The 23,201-nt window shown below is 34.7% G+C and overlaps 1 protein-coding gene across 3 annotated transcripts in view; it reads right to left on the reverse strand.

The window, feature by feature from the left end:
* Window positions 1-23,201, reverse strand: part of CASD1 (CAS1 domain containing 1) — a 77,099-nt gene that overhangs the window by 42,043 nt on the left and 11,855 nt on the right. For all 3 annotated transcript variants that reach the window (XM_060020515.1, XM_060020514.1, XM_060020516.1), the window contains exons 4-10: window positions 10,480-10,524; window positions 9,394-9,456; window positions 5,593-5,637; window positions 5,046-5,169; window positions 3,616-3,830; window positions 1,268-1,690; window positions 135-224 (exon numbers count right to left, since the gene is read on the reverse strand). In XM_060020515.1, the coding sequence (XP_059876498.1) occupies window positions 135-224; window positions 1,268-1,690; window positions 3,616-3,830; window positions 5,046-5,169; window positions 5,593-5,637; window positions 9,394-9,456; window positions 10,480-10,524 (1,005 nt within the window). The remainder of the gene's footprint in view (window positions 1-134; window positions 225-1,267; window positions 1,691-3,615; window positions 3,831-5,045; window positions 5,170-5,592; window positions 5,638-9,393; window positions 9,457-10,479; window positions 10,525-23,201) is intronic.

The raw sequence follows: 23,201 nt of genomic DNA on the forward strand, positions 1-23,201 counted from the left end.
GAAAAACTGGGTGGGAAATAAGAAGGGTCTCCAAATGGTAGAGAATATAAAACACAAAAGAATTGGTGCCCTTAAGGAAACATTAAAGTGACATTATTTCCTATATTTTCAGAACTTAAATTCAAAATACTTACTGTACTTGCTCCAGAGATATGATAAATCAAAATCACAAGTTGCATCCAGCCTTTCCATTCATCTGTTTGTTCTCTATTTAACACTTTAGTCTGTGTAAAAGAATCAAAATTTGCTTTAAAATTCATCATGAAGCTATTATTTGGACAGTATACATTAAATATGTTAACATTTTTCTCATAGGATATAAAGCTAATGCTTCTTTCAAAAGAACGTTGGGGGAAAATCAGTTAAAGATTGTCATTTTATTTCTTGATAAAAGAGATAATAAAACTATTTAAAGTATAATATGAATTTGAAAATGAACATAAAAGAGACTTTAAATATTTACGTTGATACTTACGGTTTTATATTAAGATTACTTTTAAACTATGACAGATATGTTTGTAAATCTAAAAAAATGGCATTTAATAATTTTCTTTAAGAGAATCTTAGAATTTCAGTTAGAAAAGATCTTACAGTTCTTTTATACTTTATTGTGGAAAAAAAGCTCCTTTATTATACTTTATTTTCTCTAGAATATTCCCACTGGAAATGAAGAACTGATTAATCATCCTCATATGAAAGTTATGTCTTACAATAGAATTTATTAATTCAAATAAATGACTTATAAAGGAGTTATATTAATATTCTGAGCAATTACAGTAATACTAAAATAGGAATTCAGAATATTGTGAACAGTGCCCACATTATTATGTAAGTTCTAATTTGTGTGTACATGTCTGACTATATAAACATATAAATATAAAAAGTGTTTATTAGTATAATTATATGTTTTTAACTTATAAATGATAATAGTATCTCATGTTTGAAGACCATTACAAAATTGGGAGCACCTCAACTTTCTCCATCCTCAAGCAGGCAAAATGACACCAAGTCATGATATCTTTTTCACAGGTCATTATTTTCCAACTTTTCAACAATCTTTATGAAACTATGAACTTTCTCCAAACTGTTTCAAAAAAGCAACAGTTAAGAGTCCACTAAGTGAAGTACAGCTGCAATATTCCTTCATCCTCTTCTATATATGTAAATATTTGTATATTATGGCATGATAAATGATATTATTTCATTAATCTACACTTTGTAATGAGATGAAAAGGATAACATGAACTAAAAAGAAAATGACTCTTACCTCCTTAGTATTTTCATTGTAAAATACTCCCAAAACCAAGATGTAGATAATTGGAATAAAGAAAGTTGAATGTGTATAAAATTTGTTTTCCTTCATAAATAGATTTGCACGGTCACACATATAGAAATAAGCCATGATCAGGCCAAGTTTGCAGAAAGACTGTAAAAGTATTCCTAATGGAGACACAGGGGGATTGATAATATTTTTCTTTTCTTCTCCACTTTCCAAATCAGTACAAGGCTTATTCTTCCGATGAGCGTTATGATGAATTATATAAAAAATTAAATATCCAATAATAGATAAAGTGAAAAAACAAGCAGCTAGCTTCTGTAGGAGAGTAAGAGGAGGCCGAGGTTGACAACAGGAACCATCTACAGGCTTCAAAATCCTATTGCAATACACGTTCATAAGAATCATTGCACTCTGTGAAAAAATCAAGTTATTTCATTATTATCTTGTCAGTAATGTATTTCCCATTAGATTTTCTCCTGTGAATACTACCGTTTCAGCACTAAAACCAAAATGCTTTTGTACTTTTTGCTACCATTTCCCAAACACTGATGTAAATAACGGTATTCCTTCAATCTGTAAATAACTAGTTCAGGGTTTTTCCAACTTCTTGGGTTATTAACCGTAATGAAAAATTCATTTTATAATGTGACTCAGAACACATATATGGGAAACAATATCTACCCTTACTACTTGGAATGCGTCTGACTTTTTTCCATTCTATTCTTTAAAAAAAGAAAAAAAATGCTGATTTCATGGCTGTTAATGGGCTGTGACCTTTGGTTACAAAAATACTGACAGATGTCAAGGACCAAAGAAATTTAATTAGCAGATTTTCAATACAAAAGATACCAAGATACTTAAGATAGAGTCCCAGTCTTTAGATGTGAAAAAAGAATATAAAATAACTGCCACCAAAAATAATTCTTAGCTGACAGTATTTATAATATGCCCTTCATTTGGTTTACAGTTTATGGACCACTTAGGATTCAACAGTTTTAAGATTTCTAATTTTAAATGAGGTGTAGAATCTTCAACATGGTTTCATTATAATAAAAATATTCTAGGCAAGCTGCTAAGTATTTCTAGTTGAAGGTTCAGTCAAATCTAGTTTATGAAAACTGTATAGTTTAGGTACCCCTAGAACTCTTAAGATGATTATATTATTTAAGCCTAAAACATTCAAAGTACTCAGTTATTTAGAAAATCTCATTCTCTTAGCTCTGAGACTTCAGGAGACTCTGAGCCTGGAACTCTTGCAGATACTAGCCTACAAACTCCATCCCAAGGTTCTTAACCAGTTCCAGGGAGTCCACAAAGCCCTGAAAAAATATGGAGAACTCTGTGAGAGAGAGAGAGAGAGAGAGAGAGAGAGAGAGAGAGAGAGAGAGGGAGTGTGTGTGTGTGTGTGTGTGTGTGTGTATGCAGACACGCATTTTTCTTCAGGAGAGGAATACAACCATTACTTTTAATCACATACAGGGTTATGTGATCCTCAAAAAGGTTAAGAACAACTGCTTTATAAGAAAACAATAACTCTAAGTAACATCTATTGTACTATGTGTGAAAATTTATAATTATGCAGCTCTCTTTTGTACTTAACCTAAAATCCTTTTCCACTCATCAATCTGGATTTGTTCAGTATCTACTTTGTACATTGAATCATGTTTAGGGTATCAGAACTAGAAGGAAATAATAAAGATCATTCTACGTATTAAAAAAATGTGCTCTTCACATAAGTTGTTTTTTTTTTTTTTTTTTTTTTTTTACGGTACACGGGCCTCTCACTGTTGTGGCCTCTCCCGTTGCTCCCCTTGCGGAGCACAAGCTCCGGACGCGCAGGCTCAGCGGCCATGGCTCACAGGCCCAGCCGCTCCGCGGCATGTGGGATCTTCCCGGATCGGGGCACAAACCCGTGTCCCCTGCATCGGCAGGCGGACTCTCAACCACTGCGCCACCAGAGAAGCCCTTCACAGAAGTTTAATCTTGTAAATTTAAGGTTCAAGGCTAAGAGAATATAAAGCAGTAGTTTTCAAACACGAGTGTGCTGAGAACTTACAAGCTTTATATGAAACAAGGGATATTAAAAGAGTAACTAGCACTCACTAAATGAAGTCGCATTTCCTCCCTTCCGTAACTTTCTCCCTTAGAGTATACTAAAACTCTCACTTATATATTCAGCTAAGTGATGGAAAGCAAAATTATTTCTAGATCTATGTTTAGACAGAATAACTGCAACTAATTAAGACTGCAATTAAATTATTTGTTACATTACAGTGACATACAGCTATAACCAATTAGATATTACAGTCTGTACTGACAGACACAAGAATTCTTACAGTTTCTCTGCTTGATTCAGGAAGATGTAAGCCATCCAAAGATTCCATGATGGTTTCTTGAGCAATTAATTTGGAAACACTGAACATCTTAACATTCGATTTAGAATTTCTGGTGCTGCTATTCAAAATACTGATTGCAGCTTCATTGTAGGCATCTATCTTCTCATTAGTGATCATTTTCCTATTTTCACTTAATAGATCTTCATAAACAGGATCTGCACATGAAACATATTTTTTTAAATACCCTTAAAAATCCCTACTGGTAGAAATTATAATCATGCAAGTTAGTTAACTGCATTTCATATTTTGTTGTTAAAGTTCAGAGAATTCCAAGCACTTAATAATTCATTTTAAAATAAAGTTGGCCAAGGTTTGCAATAGATTTCCTATCCTGTATTCAATTTTTGAATCAATCCATAACCCTCTTAAGGTTAAAGAACTTTTATACCTCTTCTCTCTTAGGTACATAGCTTTCAGGAAACATTTTTATGTTCTAGCATGTCTTAAGAGTTTAAAAATTTTGGATGCTGGGTTATAGCAGGTAACCAGAGTTTAAAACTGGATTATGGAAGATGGCCTAATTAAGAATAGCAGCCAATCTTTTTTTCCTCCTGTTGCTGATTCATTTTGCAAACTTTGTTCACACAATTAGGAGGTAATGTTATTAAGGATCGAGGTCTTTTATCACTTACCATAAATCATTTAAATTTAACTTTTTCCTCACTTTAGTAATAGAAAGGTTAACAATGAGTCTGTAAATGAAATAGGGATTTTGGAAGAGATTATCACCACCGTGTTGTTTCTCTCAGCTTGACATTAAACTTGGAAACAGTCATAAGAGTTTCTGACAAACAACTTGAATTGCTAAAATACCCAAGGCATTTCATATTGTGCTAGGCATTAAATAATGGACATTCAATAAACTCCTGAAATGACTTGATCTAATGTCAACTTTCTCTTAAAGAATTTCATTACCAAGTATAAACTAGCTGGTTTGAATTTAAATATATTGTCGATTCCAAAGAATATTTACTTCCAATGAACCTAATATTATGAACCAGACAATTTTTTCTCTATTTCCCAATCACAATAAGTATACTTGGTAAGAAATTAAAAAATCAGAGGCAAACATCTTATTTGCCTTTAGGACTTATTCTCTTTGTCATACTCTGCAGCTGTTCTACCTGCTAAGGTTCCTTGGAGAATCTCTTTATTTATTATTAATTTTTTTTTTACTTATTGTATTTATTAGTCTGTCTATTCCTTAAGTTCAAAACAGGAAAGCAAATAGCTCAAATTTATTCTAATTTTTCAAACCTTATTTCAAAATTTATTCTCATAAAGTAGTAATTCTGCTTCTTGAAATAGAAAATAGAAACCTATACCTCAAAATATATACAAAATGACATTTTTCATTACTTATCCCTTACCTTGTAAGACCCAATACACATCACTAGTCTTTGCCAATTTTTCTAAAAGTGGTGCTATGGAGGTAATGTTCATTTTATATTGGGAAAGTGCTTCGTTGCTGCCATTGTGAATTTTAATAGACCACTAAGAGGAAGTAAAAATTAAACATTAATGATTTGTCACAGAAAAATTAAAGTATATAATTTCCTCTGTTGTAACAAAGGTTATTTTAAGATAATTCCCATTCTTATTCAATATTAGAATAAAGTATGGTCAAATTATTTCATGAAATATATGAAGGCAGTTATAAAAAGCTGATATAAAATTAGACTTTCAATGTATAACGTTCAAGAAGAATGTAATTTTAGATATAAAATAGTATGGACATTTACCATCAAATTTCCTAAGTTCATTCAGATCTTTTAAAAAAATTATCCATCTAATTAATAGAAATAGGAATTAAAATATAAGTATAATCAAGAATTCTATATAACATAAGTTAATTTTTTCTTAGCATGTTAAGTATGAAACAAAAATCATTATGTAAGAATACAGATAATAACTTACTGTGGCAGCTCCTGCTACAACCACATGGGGCTTTGCAACAGAATCCTGAAGAAAGAAAAATCTTTATAATAGTGTTATATTCAGTTCAGGAAATTAACGCAAGTAATATCCCTTAATTTTTTCCCTTAAATTTAAGTTCTTCTTCCATTTAAATGCATTTTAATTTTCTAGGGTTCCTTATCAGATTCTTGTTACAACAAGATGGACACCCCATGCCTAAAACCTTACATGGTTATATGACTATACAGGATGGCATGAGGCTTGTATGGCTAATTCTTTGGTGTTCTTTAAAACAAAAACAAAGACAAAAAAACACTACTGAAATCTAACACAGTCTGAATTCTGAGTAAACTGTGTAAAGCTCTAGTATATTATGTCAGCCAATTAAAAAGTATTCTTGGAAGCCTAAAGGGTATACAGTTTAAGTGTTAAATAAAATGCAGTGCTCTAAAGAAACATGATATTTTGGGAAAGCCAATCTAGTATGTATTTAACAGTAAACTGATAATTATTATAGACCATAATGTGGAAAAAAATGAGAAATTTGGTAAAGATCCTCACCTAGTGCAAATTATACTATTAATAATACTATCAGTTATATAGTACTTAGTAATTTACTAAGTATTTCTCTTAAATTAGCTCATTTTAATATAGATTCTTGCCACTTGTTAGATAGGCAGGAAGATATTATACATATCTTATTAAAAAAAGGCGATAGACTCAGAAAGGTTTATAGCTATTGCTGAGGCCTGGCAGGAACAAAGCCAGAACTTAAGTCTTCCGACTACTGGGTTCAATGCATCTTCCACAACATAGAAGATCTGATAATACAATCATGTGCACAAGAAACAATTAAAAACAAGAAATCAGAAAAAGTCCAACCCATATATAAAAATAGAAATGACAGTTACTGTCTCATTATGAAGGTAAAACATGCTCAGTGGAGAAAACTATGAAAGCAGAGAAAATAACAAAATTAATCTATTTCTCGTCAGAGATATTCCAGTTTCCAGTCTAGCATGCTCCATTTTACATTGCTCCTTTAGTGAAACTTTCCTCATCTGTAGGTGGCTCCCTTTCTCACCCTTCACAGTGGTTATCCCAAATCATTTTTTCCTTACACAGGTCCCTCCTGTCCTCCTCACTTTTGGCATAAAGCTTAATTCTCGAACTTCACAGAGAAAACAGAATTCATCTGGCTTGTGTGCTCTTGCCTTCCTTCCTCCATTCTTACAACTTTGTCCATATGCTCACCCAGTCTACCTTCCTCTGACAGGAGAGTAAACAAAATATGTTCCTATTCTGATTAATGGCTAACCCATTGCTCTGCATTTATACCTCCTCCCTTTTTACTTCTGGAGCTATATCCATAAGTTATCTTCTCAGACTCCTGAATTATCCATTTCATCCTTCTCTACTCTTCTTTCTTCCTTCAATCCACAAAATGTTAAATCACCTTTATCCTCAAAAAATGCTCCTTCAATCTCGTCTCACTCTCAAATTCTTCCCGTTCACACTCTTGACCAACAGATTACTTGGAAGAGCATTCCACTTTCACTATGCTAATTTCTATCTCTCTCATTTATGCCTCAACTTACCATGTTTTGATTTTGAATTAACCATTCATTAAAACTGCCCTCAGAGCCCATTAATGAACTCTGAATTGCCAAGTCCTGTAGTTTCATTCTACCCTGTATAGTTCCTAAAGTGACACTATCCACTTTTTAAAACTCTTTCCTTCTCTGTGTGATATTAGTTATTCTTCTTCTGCTCTTCCTCTTACCCCTTTTACTACCTCCTCTCATAATCCTTTTTATAGTTCCATTCCTACACTCTCTTCTTTAATCTATACTTGCTGCCTATTCAATTATTTCTATTCAAGTCACCTCAAATATCAACTCAACTCCATACAAAGACTCCCCAAATCCATCTAAGTAGCTCAGACTTAATGACTACTGTTCACCTACAGAATTAAATCTAAATTGCTGGTTTCCTTAATTACCTATATCTGCCACTCACCTAGAAGCTCTTTGAGAAGAGGAACTCTGTTATGTTAACCAGGGTATCAACGGTGTTTAGCCTGGTGCCTAAAATATGGCAGCTGATTTATAAATATCTGTTGGATAACAGTAGAGTTGTTTAAATTCAACTTTGCTTTTATGCCTGTAAGTCTATTTCAGTTCATAAGTATATCTTTCTAATCCACTGTTCTTCTAGAAATATTATCTCCTCTGTAAAGCTTTCTTAGATCCTCACACTACTCTAAACCACCCTCATCCTAAGTGCCTCTATCCATGGTGCTTTCGTAGTTCTTTGTGCTCAGTTCTATTGTTACCCTTCATATTATCATACCTTTATTCATAAGAAAGTCACTATCTACTAGATTGCACATTCCTCAAGGCCTGAGACTGGGGCTAATTCCCAGTCACATTCCTAATACCTAGAACAAAGCTAGTAATAGTACATACATAATAAAAATATACAACTTTGTATTCTCAGGATCTAGCAGCTTATTATGGAAATATTAAAACATAAATATATAAATACATGCATACATACATACTCTTTGATTGAAACCAATGAACTAATCAATCTCAGGTAACTACATGGCCATCTATCCAAATAAGTTGAATCTTTCCTCTCCCCCAATAATCATAAGGAGTTTTACAACAGAATCTAAAGCTCCAAAAACTAGTGTTAGCAAATTATAAGAACAGAAGATCTGAATATGCAATACATCTCCAGGTTAGTAAATAACAAAGGCTTTTTGTGATCTTGCCTGACTTATAAATTATATTACACTGATGTTTGTTTAACTGTGAATTTCTACTACTTTAATGGATATACTTTCAGGTCCAGCACAAAGGTAAAACACATGTTTAAATCATCTGAAATATACTCATAACATTATACTTCTGGACATTTAAAAACATATCAATAAAAACAAAATTATGTGAGATCCCAATTTTCCAGAAAGTTGAATTCTAGAGTTGTCTGCATGTTTGTTTTTTGAAAACTTAAACATTTTCTTAAAGAAACAAAGTTAAAAATGTTGACTAGGTTCTCACTGGATCCTACCAAAGTCTGTTTGGTTGCCGTACTAAACACTTATTGGGAAAAGAAGCAAAGAAAAGTATCATTGCAACACAAGTAATTAAGCAAAACAAGGTCAACAAAATTGAATATTGTTTTATCCATCCCAAATGCAAATACCTTTGGAAAAGAATACAGGTTTAAATAAAGGACTGATAAGGAGCTATATGGAGAGACTGTGGAAGTTCTAAAGTGGACTTGTGAGAAGTGAGGGGTTTTCTGAGGTTAACAGCATACTTGCCTTATATCTAATTTAACTCCAAACATTACGAGCCAAAACAAATTAGGCTCAACTTTTAGGTCACAAATATAATGATAAAAGGGAAGAAAACAGGATATTAAAAAAAGAAAAGTTTCCTGAAGTTATCAGTACATGAGTTTGCAGAACAAAGTGGACAAATGCTCAAGAGAATGTATATAGTGCTAGAAAGATGATCTGAGTTTGAATTAACTGAGCTACAACAGTAACAGAAAGTTTTAAATCAGTAAAGTGTGGTATAAGCATAATCACCATAGGGTTAGAATGGTGATAACAGAGGCATTGGATCAAAACTTTGTTCTCTCAGTAAAGTGATAATCAACCCAGCATGGTCGAAATCAAAAAGGCTGGTATAAAGTACAGGAGAGTGGGACAGGTGAGTATGGGGGAATGAGTTTTCAAAATGTGATTGCTCAAAACCAGCAAGGCCTATATTTTCAAATACAGACCTCAGTCCACACTTTGATACACTGTTTCATAGAACCATTAACCTCTGGATGCCACAGAAAATCCTAAAAGAGAAATGTAAGAAAAGAAGTCAAAGAAAATATTGTATGCACCATTCAAAATAAACTTTAACATATCTCTTATAGAGTACTTAAAAGTAAAACACTACCTTATCTACAATATCTTCATCTCTCATCCCATTTTGGTAAGAGTCTCACAATAGTTCTCCTTATGTCCACTTTTGCTTTTCTCTAAAATATTCCCCACATTTTAGTCAGAGTAATGTTTTAAATTTTTAAATCTGATCTTGCCACACCCCTGCTTAAGTATTCAAGGACTTTCAATCAGTTGCCCTGAGAATAAATTCCAAAGTCCTTAAAATTCCTAAGAAGTTGCAGGATCTGGCCTCTGCCTAGACATTCTGTCTTTTCTCCTGCCATTTTCCCCCTTGCTAAGTGTCCTTTTGGTTCTCATTCAGCTCCTGCAATGCTCTATGTGCTCCTTTTTCTCCAGGGCTTTGTTCCTGTTCCTTCTGCCTATAATGCTCATAAATTCTCCCCCTAAGCCTAACTAGCTTGAGGCCTCAGTTAAAACATTATTTCCTCAAGGAGAAAAACTACTTTTAATAATTCCTTGTTCTATACATTTCTAATGCCCCACTTTTTCCTTTTTGCTATCCTTATCCCATGTTTAATTGCACGTAGAAAACTATAATCACTCATACACTCCATTAGATCTAGGACATTGTTGTCTTGATCCCCATCTGTATTCTCAGTATCTAGAAGTCACCTGTGACTGGGAATTCAAGAAATTAATATATGTTCTTTTATGAACTTTGATCCTAAATACACACTGGTTTCAAATTAACGTACAAGATTATTTTTTCCTGGATAAAAATCTGAGAGACCAAATTTTCTGTTATTACACAAAATAGTGCACACATTTATGAAATTATCTTACTCTACTTATCTACTCCCAATACACTGAAACACATTTAGCACGTTCAAAGCATTAGCTGATCTGCAAATAAATTAACCAATGAATAGTTTCAACATTATAACATTTAGCTTATTGTTATATGAACTTACCACTTTAACTGATGCAGTCTTGTCTTCAAAAGGAATGTTTTCATGCTGCCATAAAAAAGGGGGAGAGACAACAGAGAAATATTAATGTGTAGATTAACTGTATGTAAATAATTCCTCCTTTAGCTGCTTTTGTTGACTCATTTATACACCATATCCCAATTAACTGCATTCAACCTGAAGGGGAAAAGACCTGCATAGACTGCCAAAAAATAAGTGATATTAAACTGTTTATATGTGATCTTCAACATCTAAGATGTAAAGATAAAACTCCAACTATGAATAAGCAGGTATGTGAAAATGCCTATGTAAATTATCTTTTTGCCAAGCTTCCCATGATTCAAATTTAATCCTAGTATTATTATCTATGGTAGAGACTGACCGCTGCCAATGTAATATGGCTAGATGTAATATGGGTCATTTCCAGGCTGAAGTTCGCAGGGAAATTCTAGTCTCTTCCTTAACCTGATACAGAGACTGATGAGGCTGAATGTCCCAAATGGTACAACTAGAAAATAGTAAAAATTCCAATAGCAAAAATCGCTGAATGACTGCATGGAGCAAAGCCCCTTGCCAAACCACCTAGGACAAGCAGTGCTAAGTATTAAGATTGTAGCATGGTTTGCTGCTGCAGCAACATCTAGTCTATTCTCACCAATATACTAGTACAGGCCCTGTCTAAACAGGAATGGACATATATGACTCTAGTTTATTGTAGATTTCACTTAGAAGACAGTAAATAGTCCAGTTGTAGAAAAAAATTAAAAATTAAAATCCAGAGACTACAAGTGTTCCATAAAAAGAATAAAAAAGAATAAAAATCCTTTCATAGTTAAATATCCGGGATGCAACAGGGGTGGTTAATAAGAAGCTAATTCTCTTCCTAAAACCAAGGTTGAAATGTTTTCATTAATTTAACCAGACAGTACTTGTTTTTATAATGAAATAAAGTTTGCTTTTATCAACAAGCTAAATTTTAAAATTCTTATTAGTCCTGCTTAAGTATCTTTTCCCAAAATGACTTTTTTAAAAAAAATTTTTTATTGGAGTATAGTTGATTTACAATGTTGTGTTAGTTTCAGGTGTACAGCAGTGAATCAGTTATACATATACATATATCCATTCTTTTCCCATATAGGCCATTACAGAGTACTGAGTAGAGTTCCCTGTGCTATACAGCAGGTTCTTATTAGTTATCTATTTTATATATAGTAGTGTGTATATGTCAATCCCAATCTCCCAATTTATCCCTCCCCACCCTATTCCCTGGTAACCATAAGTTTGTTTTCTACATCCGTGACTCTACTTCTGTTTTGTAAATAAGTTCATTTGTACCCTTCTTCCCCAAAAGGACTCTTGAGGCCATTAATTCAACAGAACTTTAAGGTATGATATATGAAAAGAGCTTTCTTGGTCAAATAAGTCTGGGAAATACTGGGGCAGAGAAAAATCATATAGGTGTTCTCCTCCTACTCCATCTTAACCTTTAACAAATTCTTAAAGAAATAGTGTGTCATGAAATTTCTTTTTCCTTTTTGCATAGCACAGTTAATTCAATCAATTCAATCTTTGTTTCCTTTATTATTTTAATATAACATTTGCTATATACAAAATAATATATCACATATATGTAAGTCACAAGGCACACTAAAAATAAATAAGTACTTGTGAACCCATGGCACAAATCAGAATGCTACCAACACATGGAATGACCTATATGGCCCTCTCCCTCTCAAATTCCGTGCTTTGCCCAAAGAGAACAACCATCTTGAATTTTATTTTGCTTTCTTTTTTATTATACAGTTTTGTCACATGTATATGCATCTTCAAATGATATACTGTTCCGTTGTGTTGGCTTTCACTTCAACTTTTAATTTTGAAAAATTTCAGACTTCTTATAGCAAAGTTAATACCCTTTACCAATGGTTAATATTTTCTACACTAGCTTCACGTGTCTCTGCGCACCACATGTATTGGGTGGGCCAAAAGGTTAGTTCAGTTTTTTCCGTTAGGTGGCTCTAGTAGCACTTAGTTGTCTTTAACTTCATTCGAAACAATTTTGTTAGATTCTATGTGACAGCTATCATATCAGCGTGCATTTAAAAAAAGACATCTAAATTGGTGAATTTTTGTGTAGCCATTTTTTTTTTTTTTTTTTGCAGTACTCGGGCCTCTCACTGTTGTGGCCACTCCTGTTGCGGAGCACAGGCTCTGGACGTGCAGGCTCAGCGGCCATGGCTCAAGGGCCCAGCCACTCGGCGGCATGTGGGATCTTCCCGGCCCGGGGCACGAACCAGTGTCCCCTGCATCAGCAGGAGGACTCTCAACCACTGCGCCACCAGGGAAGCCCCTTGTGTAGCCATTTTAACACTGAAGATGAAGAAAAAAAGCGACGTTTTTGGCATATTATGCTTCATTATTTCAAAAAGCAAGTGAAATGCAAAAAAAGATTTGTGCAGCGTATGGAGAAGGTGTTGTGACTGATCAAACATGTCAAAAGTGGTTTGTGAAGTTTCATACTGGAGATTTCTTGCTGGACGATGCTCCATGGTCAGGTAGACGAGTTGAAGTTGATAGCAATCAAATCAAAACAGTAATCAAGAACAATCAGTGTTATACCACACAGGAGATAGCTGATATACTCAACATATCCAAATCAAACTTTGGAAATCATTTGCACCAGCCTGGTTATATGAATCACTCTGATGTTTAGGTTCCACGTAAGTTAAGAGAAAAAGACCTTCTTTACCATATCTCCGCATGCAATTCTCCATTGAAATGTAATGAAAATGTTCTGTTTTTAAAACAAATTGTGACGGGCGATGAAAAGTGGATACTGTACAAAATGTGGAATGGAAGAGATCATGCGGCAAGCGAAATGAACCACCACCAACCACACCAAAGGCCGGTCTTCATCCAAAGAAGGTGATATTGTGTATATGGTGGGATTGGAAGGGAGTTCTCTATGATGAGCTCCTTCGGGAAAACCAAATGATTAATTCCAACAAGTACTGCTCCCAATTAGACCAACTGAAAGTGGCACTTGACGAAAAGTGTCCAGAATTAGTCAACAGAAAAATGCATAATCTTCCATCAGGATAACACAAGATCACGTTTCTCTGATGACCTGGCAAAAACTGTTACAGCTTGGCTAGGAAGTTCTGATTCATCTGCCGTATTCACCAAACATTGCACCTTTGGATTTCCATTTATTTAGGTCTTTACAAATTCTCTTAATGGAAAAAAATTCAATTCCCGAGAAGCCTGTAAAAGGCACCTGGAACAGTTCTTTGCTCAAAAAGATAAAAAGTTTTGGGAAGATGGAATTATGAAGTTGCCTGAAAAATCGCAGAAGGTAGTGGAACAAAAGAGTGAACACACTGTTCAATAACATTCTTGGTGAAAATGAAAAATGTGTCTTTTATTTTTACTTAAAAAACCGAAGGCAGTTTTTGGCCCACTCTATACATAGTTTTTCTCCTTTGCTGAACCATATGAAAGTAAACTGCAGACATAATAACAATTTCACCCTTAAACACACATCTCCAAAGAATATGTACATTCTCTTACATAACTGCAATACTAAAGTCCCACCTAAGAATTTGACATTGATATTATCTAATTTAATATACAGTGCATGTTCAACTTTCCCTAATTGCCCAATAATGTCTTCTCTATAGTTCTTATATTTTAATCTAGAATTCAATTAAAACCAGGTATTGTGCACCCGACTGGAGACAAGATGGTGGAGAAAAAGGACCTTGAGTCCACCTCCTCTCACAAGAACATCAAAATCACAACTAACTGCTGAACAACCACGGATTAAAGACTGGAACCTACCAAAAAAGATATTCTACACCCAAAAACATAAAGAAGAAACCCAACAAGACAGTAGGAGAGGCACAGTCATGATATAATCAGATTCCATATCCTGGGTGGGTGACACGCAAGGAGAATAATTATATCACAGAAGTTCTCCCACAGGAATGAGAGTTCTGAGCTCCATGTCAGGCCCCCAGCCTGGGGGTCCAGCATCGAGAGGAGGAACGCCCAGAGCATTTAGCTTTGAAGGCCAGCGGGGCTTGACTGCAGTCGCTCCAGAGGAATGGGGGAAACAGGGCACACACAAGGTCTTGTGAGGGCATACTTAGAGGGCACACATAAGGTCTTGTGAGCACCAGGACCCAGGGCAAAAACAGTGACTTCATAAGAGACTGGACTGGACCTACCTGCTGGTCTTGGAGGGTCTCCTGGGAGGCTTGGGCATCTGTAGCTCTCTCTGGGGTCATAAAAGCTGGTGGTGTAATATCGAGGAGTGTTCCTCTACTTGAACTCTTGCTGGAGACAGACATCTTTCTTGGGTAATTAGCATCAAGACCAGGTCCCACCTAACAGCCTGTAGGCTCCAAGACTGGAACACCTCAGGCCAAACAATCAACAGGCTGGGAACACAGCCCCACTCATCAGCAGACAGGCTGCCTAAAGACTTCCTTAGCCCATAGCCACCTCTAGACATGCCCCTTGACATAGCCCTGCCCACCAGAGGGCCAAGACCCAGCTCCATTTGCCAGTGCGCAAGCACCAGCCTCTCCCACCAGAAGTCTGCACAAACATCTAGACCAGATTAACCCACCATAAGGCAGACACCAGAAGCAAGAAAACTACGATCTGGCAGCCTGTGGAACCAAGTCTGCAAATGCAGGTCAGAACCTACCCTGAGACCAGCTGGTCACTGGACCTTGGGTAATGAGAGGGAAAGTGTACTGCTGGGACACATAGGACATCCCCTATAGGGGGCCACTTCTCCAAGGTCGAGAAACATAACTAAACTTCCCCATACATAAAAATACAAATAGAAATTTAGACAAAATGTGATGGCAGAGGAATATGTTCCAGATGAAGGAAAAAGAAAAAAACCCAGAAGAACTAAGTGATGCAGAGATAGGCAATCTACCTGAGAAAGAGTTAAGAGTAATGATTGTAAAGATCATTTTCATATCCATGAAAAGCATGGATATACAGAGCAAGAAGGTACAAGAAGTTTATAGCAAAGAGGCAGAAAAATATAAAGAGCAACCAAAGAGATGAAGAATACAGTAATTGAAATGAAAAATACACTAGAAAAAATCAACAGCAGAATAAATGAGGCAGAAGAATGGATAATTAGGTAAGTGAGCTGGAAGACAGAGTGCTGGAAATCACTGCTGTGGAAAAGAAAAAAGAATGAAAAAAAAACAAGGACAGTTTAAGAGACCTCTGGGACAATGTCAAATGCACCAACATTCACATGATAGGGGTCCCAGAAGGAGAAGAGAGAGAGAAAGGTCCTGAGAAAATATTTGAAGATATAACAGCTGAAAATTTCCCTTAACATGGGAAAGGAAACAGTCACCCAAGTCCAGGAAGCACAGAGAGTCCCATATAAGATTAACCCAAGGAGGAACATGCCCAGAAACACAGTAATCAAACTGACAGAAATTAAAAACAAAGAGAAAATATTAAAAGCAACAAGGGAAAAACAACAAATAACATACAAGGGAATCCCCATAAGACTATCGGCTGATTTTTCAGCAGAAACTGTACAGGCCAGAAGGGAATGGCATGATATATTTAAAGTGATGAAAGGGAAACACCTGCAATGAAGAACACTCTACCCAGCAAAGCTCTCATTCAGATTTGATGGAGAAATCAAAAACTTTACAGACAAGCAAAAACTAAAAGAATTCAGCACCACCCAACCAGCTTTACAACAAATGCTAAAGGAATTTCTTTAGATGGAAAGAAAAGGCAACAATTAGAAACAATAAAATTATGAAATGGGAAAACTCACCAGTTAAGGCAAACATAGAGTAAAGGTAGCAAAACACCCACATGCAAATATAACACCAAAACCAGTAACTGTGAGAGAAGGAAAGTACAAATACAGGTTATTTGAAATGCATTTGAAATTAAGATATCAGCAACTTAAAACAATCATGTATATATATAGACTGCTATCAAAACCTCATGATAACCACAAACCAAAAAACTATAATAGATATACATACAAAAAAGAAAAAGGAATCCAAGCACAACAGTAAGGATAGTCATCAAATCAGAAAAGGAGAGAACAAAAGAAGGAAGGAAGAAAACAGACCTATAAACACAAATCCAAAACAATGGCAATAAGAACATACATATCAATAATTACCTTAAATGTAAACAGAGTAACTGCTCCAACCAAAAGACGCAGACTGGTTGAATGGATACAAAAACAAGACCCGTATATAGGCTGTCTGAAGGAGACCCACTTCAGATCTAGAGACACATATAGAAGGAAAGTGAGGGGATGTAAAAAGGTATTCCAAACAAATGGAAATTAAAAGAAAGCTGGAGTAGCAATACTCATATCAAAGAAAATAGACTTTAAAATAAAGAATGTTACAAGAGACAAAGAAGGACACTACAGAATGATCAAGGGATCAATCCAGGAAGAAAAGATAACAATTGTAAATATATATGCACCCAACACAGGAGCACCTCAATACACAGGCAAATGTTGACATAAAGGGAGAAATTGACAGTAACACAGTAATGGGGGGACTTTTAACACCCCACATATGTCAATGGAAAAATCATCCAGACAGAAAATTAATAAGGAAACACAGGCCTTAAATGACACACAGATCATTGGATTTAATTGATATTTATAGAGCATCCCATCTGAAAGCAGAAGAATGCACATTCATTTCAAGTGAACATGGAACATTCTCCAGGAGAGGTCACATACTGGGCCACAAATCAAGCCTGGGTAAATGTAAGAAAACTGAAATCATAACAAGCATCTTTTCCAACCACAATGCTATGAGATTAGAAATCAACTAACAAGAAAAAAAGTATAAAAAACACAAACACGTGGAGGCTAAACAATATGCTACGAAACAACCAATGGATCACTGAAGAAAACAAAGCGGAAATCAAAAAATACCTAGAGACAAATGAAAATGAAACCACGACGATCCAAAACCTATGGGATGCAGCAAATGCAGTTCTAAGAGGGAAATTTATAGCAATACAAGCTTACCTCAGGAAACAAGAAAGATCTCAAATGAACAACCTAACCTTATACCTAAAGCAACTAGAGAAAGAAGAATAAAGAAAACACAAAGTTAGCAGAAGGAAAGAAATCATAAAGATCAGATCAGAAATAAATGAAATAGAGATGAAAACAATAGAAAAGATCAATGAAACTAAAAGCTGGTTCTTTGAAAAGATAAACAAAATTGATAAATCTTTAGCCAGGCTCATCAAGAAAAAAAGGGAGAGGGCTCAAATCGATAAAATTAGAAATGAAAAAGGATAAGTTACAATGGACACCACAGAAATACAAAGGATCATAAAAGACTACTGAAAGCAACTATATGCCAATAAAATGGACAACCTAGAAGAAATGGACAAATTCTTAGAAAGGTACAATTTCCCAGAGCTGAACCAGGAAGAAATGGAAAACATGAACAGACCAATCACAAGCACTGAAACTGAAACTGTGACTAAAAACTCCCAACAAAATCCAGGACCAGATGGCTTCACAGGTGAATTCTATCAAACATTTAGAGAAGAGTTAACACCTATTCTTCTGCAACTCTTCCAAAAATTGCAGAGGAAGGAACACTCCCAAAATCATTCTATGAGACCACGATCACCTTGACACCAAAACCAGACAAAGATACCACAAAAAAAGAAAATTACAGGCCAATATCACTGATGAACATAGACGCAAAAATACTTAACAAAATGCTAGCAAACTGAATCCAACAATACATTAAAAGGATCATACACCATGATCCAGTGATATTCATCCCAGGGATGCACGGACTGTCCAATATCTGCAAATCAATCAGTGTGACACACCACATCAACAAATTTAGGAATAAAAACCATATGGTCATCTCAATAGATGCAGAAAAAGCTTTTGATAAAATTCAACACCCATTTATGATAAAAACTCTACTGAAAATAGGCATAGACAGAACCTACCTCAACATAATAAAGGCCTTATATGACAAACGCACAGCTAACATCATACTCAATGGTGAAAAGCTGAAAGCATTTCCTCTAAGATCAGCAAACAAGACAAGGATGTCCACTCTTGCCACTTTTATTCAACATAGTTCTGGAAGTCCTAGCCATGGCAATCAGAGAAGAAAAAGAAACAAAAGGGATCCAAATTTTTTAAAAAGGCAGTAAAACTGACACCATTTGCAAATGATGTGATACTACACATAGAAAATCCTAAAGATGCTACCAGAAAACTACTAGAGCTCATCCATGAATTTGGTAAAGTTGCAGGATACAAAATTAATACACAGAAATCTCTTGCATTCCTATGCACTAACAACAAAAGATCTGAAAGAGAAATTAAGGAAACAATCCCATTTACCATCACATCAGAAAGAATAAACCTACCTAAGGAGGCAAAAGATCTGTACTTCGAAAACTGTTAAGATGCTGATGAAAGAAATCGAAGATGACACTAACAGATGGAAAGATATATTGTACCATGTTCTGGGATGGGAAGAATCAACATCTTCAAAATGACTATAATACCCAAGGTAATCTACAGATTCAATGCAACCCCTATGAAATTACCATAGGCATTTTTTGCAGATCTAGAACAAAAAAATCTTAAAATTTGTATGGAAACACAAAAGACCCCGAATAGCCAAAGCAATCTTGTGAAAGAAAAATGGAGTGGGAGGAATCAGACTCCCTGATTTCAGACTATACAACAAAACTACAGTTATCAAAACAGCATGGTACTGCCACAAAACAGAAATACAGATCAATGGAACAGGCTGGAAAGCCCAGAAATAAATGCAGCATCCATGGTCGATTAATCTATGACAAAGGAGGCAAGGATATATGATGGAAAAAAGACAGTCTCTTCAGTAAGTGCTGCTAGGAAAACTGGACAGCTACATGTTAAAGAATGAAATTAGCACATTCTCTAACACCAAACACAAAAGTAAACTTAAAGTGGATTAAAGAACTAAATGTAAGACCGGATACTAATAGGTCTTAGAGGAAAACATACGCAGAACACTCTTTGACATAAAGTGCAGCAATATCTTTTGGATTTACCTCCTAGAGTAATGAAAACAAAAATAAACAAATGGGACCTAATTAAACTTAAACGCTTTTGCACAGCAAAGGAAACCATAAACAAAATAAAAAGACAACACACAGAATGGGAGAAAATATTTGCAAATGATGCAACAGACAAGGAATTAACCTCCAAAATATACAAACAGCTCATGCACCTCAATATAAAAAAAAAAAACCTCAATCAAAAAATGGGCAGAGGATCTAAATAGACATTTCTCCAAAGATATATGGACGGCCAAAAAGCACATGAAAAGATGCTCAACATTGCTAATTGTTAGAGAAGTGCAAATCAAAACTACAATGAGGTATCACCTCACACCCGTCAGAATGGCCATCATCAAAAACTTTACAAACAATAAATGCTGGAGAACGTGTGGAGAAAATGGAACCCTCTTATACTGTTGGTGGGAATGTAATTTGGTACAGCCACTATGGAGAACAGTATGGAGGTTCCTTAAAAAACTAAAAATAGAGCTACCATATGATCCAGCAATCCCACTCCTGGGCATATATCCGGAGAAAACCTACATGCACCCAGTGTTCATTTTAGCACTATTTACAATAGCCAAGACATGGAAGCAACCTAAATTTCCACTGACAAAGCAGTAGATAAAGAAGATGTGGTACATATATTCAATGGAATATTACTCAGCCATAAAAAGGAATGAAATAATGCCATTTACAGCAACATGGATGGACCTAGAGATTAGTATTCTAAGTGATGTGAACCAAAGACAAATATCATATGATATCACTTATATGTGGAATTAAAAAAGTGATACAAATGAACTTATATACAAAACAGAAATAGACCCACAGGCATAGAAAACAGACTTAATGTTACCAAAGGAAAAAGTGGGGGGGAGGGATAAATTAGGAGTTTGGGATTAACATATACACAGTACTATATATAAAATAGATAACCAACAAGAACCTACTGTATAGCACAGAGAACTATACGCAGTATTGTTTAATAACCTATAATGTAAAAGAATTCTGAAAAAGAATATATATATATATTCACTTTGCTATACACCTGAAACTTACACAACATTGTAAATCAACTATATTTCAATAAAAAAGAAAAGAAAAAACAACACATATTGCATTTAGTTGTCACGTCTCTTTAGTTTCATTTTATATATCAATTTACTTTATCAATACACATCAAATATTATATTCGTTATTTTTTTTAGAATCTAGGTTAATTGATACAATGCACCAAATCTAGATTATAAACAGCACTGATAGTTACCCTCTTGAACATCTCTTTACATGAGTCACTTTCTGTAATAGTTCTAAATGTTCACAGACTATACAAATGTTCACCTCACATAATAATGCAAATTATTTTTTGAAGTGTTTGTAACAATGTACCCTCACTAGTGGTTTGAGACACAGACTCTCTAATACATCTTGTTAGGCTTCATATTTTTTGCCATTGTCAAACTTAATTTTGCCACTAAAGTAGGTATAAAATGCTATCTCACTATGGTCTTAATTTGCATTTCCCCTATTACTAATGAGGTTAAACAGCTTTTAGATTTACACTGGGATTTATAGTTCCTCTTCTGTGAAATGCCTGATCATGCCTTTCCTCTTTTTATTCTACTGGGTTGTCTTTTTTATTAATTGGTTCCTTTTATCTCTTGGATATATGCAACAAATATCGTCTCCCAGTTTATAGTTGTCTTTTCCCTTTAAGGTATCTTTTTTTTTTTTTTTTTTTTTTGTGGTAGGCGGGCCTCTCACTGTTGTGGTCTCTCCCGTTGAGGAGCACAGGTTCCGGACGCGCAGGCTCAGTGGCCATGGCTCACGGGCCCAGCCGCTCCGCAGCATGTGGGATCTTCCCGGACAGGGGCACGAACCCGTGTCCCCCGCATCGGCAGGTGGACTCTCAACCACTGCGCCACCAGGGAAGCCCTAAGGTATCTTTTGATGAATACATAATCTTAAAGAACGTGAATCCCGCATTCATCTTTTACTTTACGGTTAGCATTTTTTGTTTCTTATGTACGAAACTTATCCCTACCTGAGGTACCAAAGATATTCTCTATTTTTTTCTAAAGGTTTCAAAGTTTTGACTTTCACATTTAAGTCTAAATTCACCTAGAAATGATTATACTTGATGGAGTGAGGTAAGGGTCCAATTTCACTTTTTTCCATTATATAACCAATTGACTCAGCATCATTAATTGAAAGACTTTCCTATCCCTATGGATCTTCAATGGCATATCTGTTAAGTTTTTTTTGTATATGATTGTGTCTATTTTAGAGTCGTATATTCTGCTCCATTGGTTTCTTTGTTTAGGTCTCCCAATACCACATTTTCTTAATTAAAAGATGTCTAGTTAAAATAGGTCTTGATATTGGAGAAGTCCTTTCTACCTTGTTCTTTAAAGATCTCTTGCAGTTTTTTGGTCCACTGCCCTCCATATAAAATTTGGAATGAACTGGTAAAGTTCTATAACAAATCCTGTTAGAATTTTTTGAACCTATAGATTAATTGGAGAATAACTGACATGTTTACAATATTGAGTCTTCCCATTCCAGAATACAGTACATAACTTCCATTTAATTATATTTAAATTGCCTTTTAATAAAATTTCATGAGTTTTCTGCATATACACCTTCCTTAGTTACTATGTTTATTCCTATGTACTATGTGCTTTTTGTTATTATTGCACACAGTATATTTTAAATAACATTTTTGAACTCTATATTCCTGACAAGTAGATATGCAATTAATTTTTAACAGCTTTATTGAATTACATTTTCATATATTTACCTTATAATCAGCTATATTATTAAAATTTTTATTACATCTAGTAAATTTTCTATAGATTCTTTGGCATTTTCTGTGTAGATAACTGTATTATAAAATATCAAGTTTATTTCTTTCTAATCCTTACATCTTTATCTTTTTTTGGCTAAGGATCTCTAATACAATATTGAACTGAAGCAGCAATAATGGACTTCCTTGTTTTCTTCCTGAGTTTAATGGAAATGTGTCTAGCATTTTACCATTGGAACATTTACTGTAGGATTCTAGAATTTTTATCAGAATAAGTTAGAATACAAAGGAACTTACCTAACAGAGAGAGAATGATACCAATTCTCTGATATTGTCAGGACTTGGTTAATGGCCCAATATGTGATCAAAAAGATTTCATGTGTGCTTTGAAAAAATATATTCTCTGATATCTTAGTATATGCTTTAAGTATTGAACTATAAGTTCATAAAATCAGCATATTAAGTCTACTCTATGTTTACTTATTTGCTTGCACTATTATTAATTGCATGAGCAGTGAGTAATTCTCCCACTGTGGTAGAGAATCTGTCAACTTCTCACTGTAATCATGTTAACTTTTGCTTTATATATTTTAGGGCTAATTTATTAAATGCCTACAATTCAAAATCTTCCTAGTGATTTGAATCTTTTGTCACTAAAATGTATCCCCAATAATGCTTTTGCCTCTTAATCTATTTTGTCTTATATTAATACAACTTATCTTCTTTAATAAATATTTGTCTGGTAAATCTCTTCTCATTTTAAATTAAATCCTTCCTATGTCCTTTT

The sequence above is a fragment of the Delphinus delphis genome, chromosome 9 (assembly GCF_949987515.2).
Source record: "Delphinus delphis chromosome 9, mDelDel1.2, whole genome shotgun sequence".
NCBI classification, from domain to species: Eukaryota; Metazoa; Chordata; class Mammalia; order Artiodactyla; family Delphinidae; genus Delphinus; species Delphinus delphis.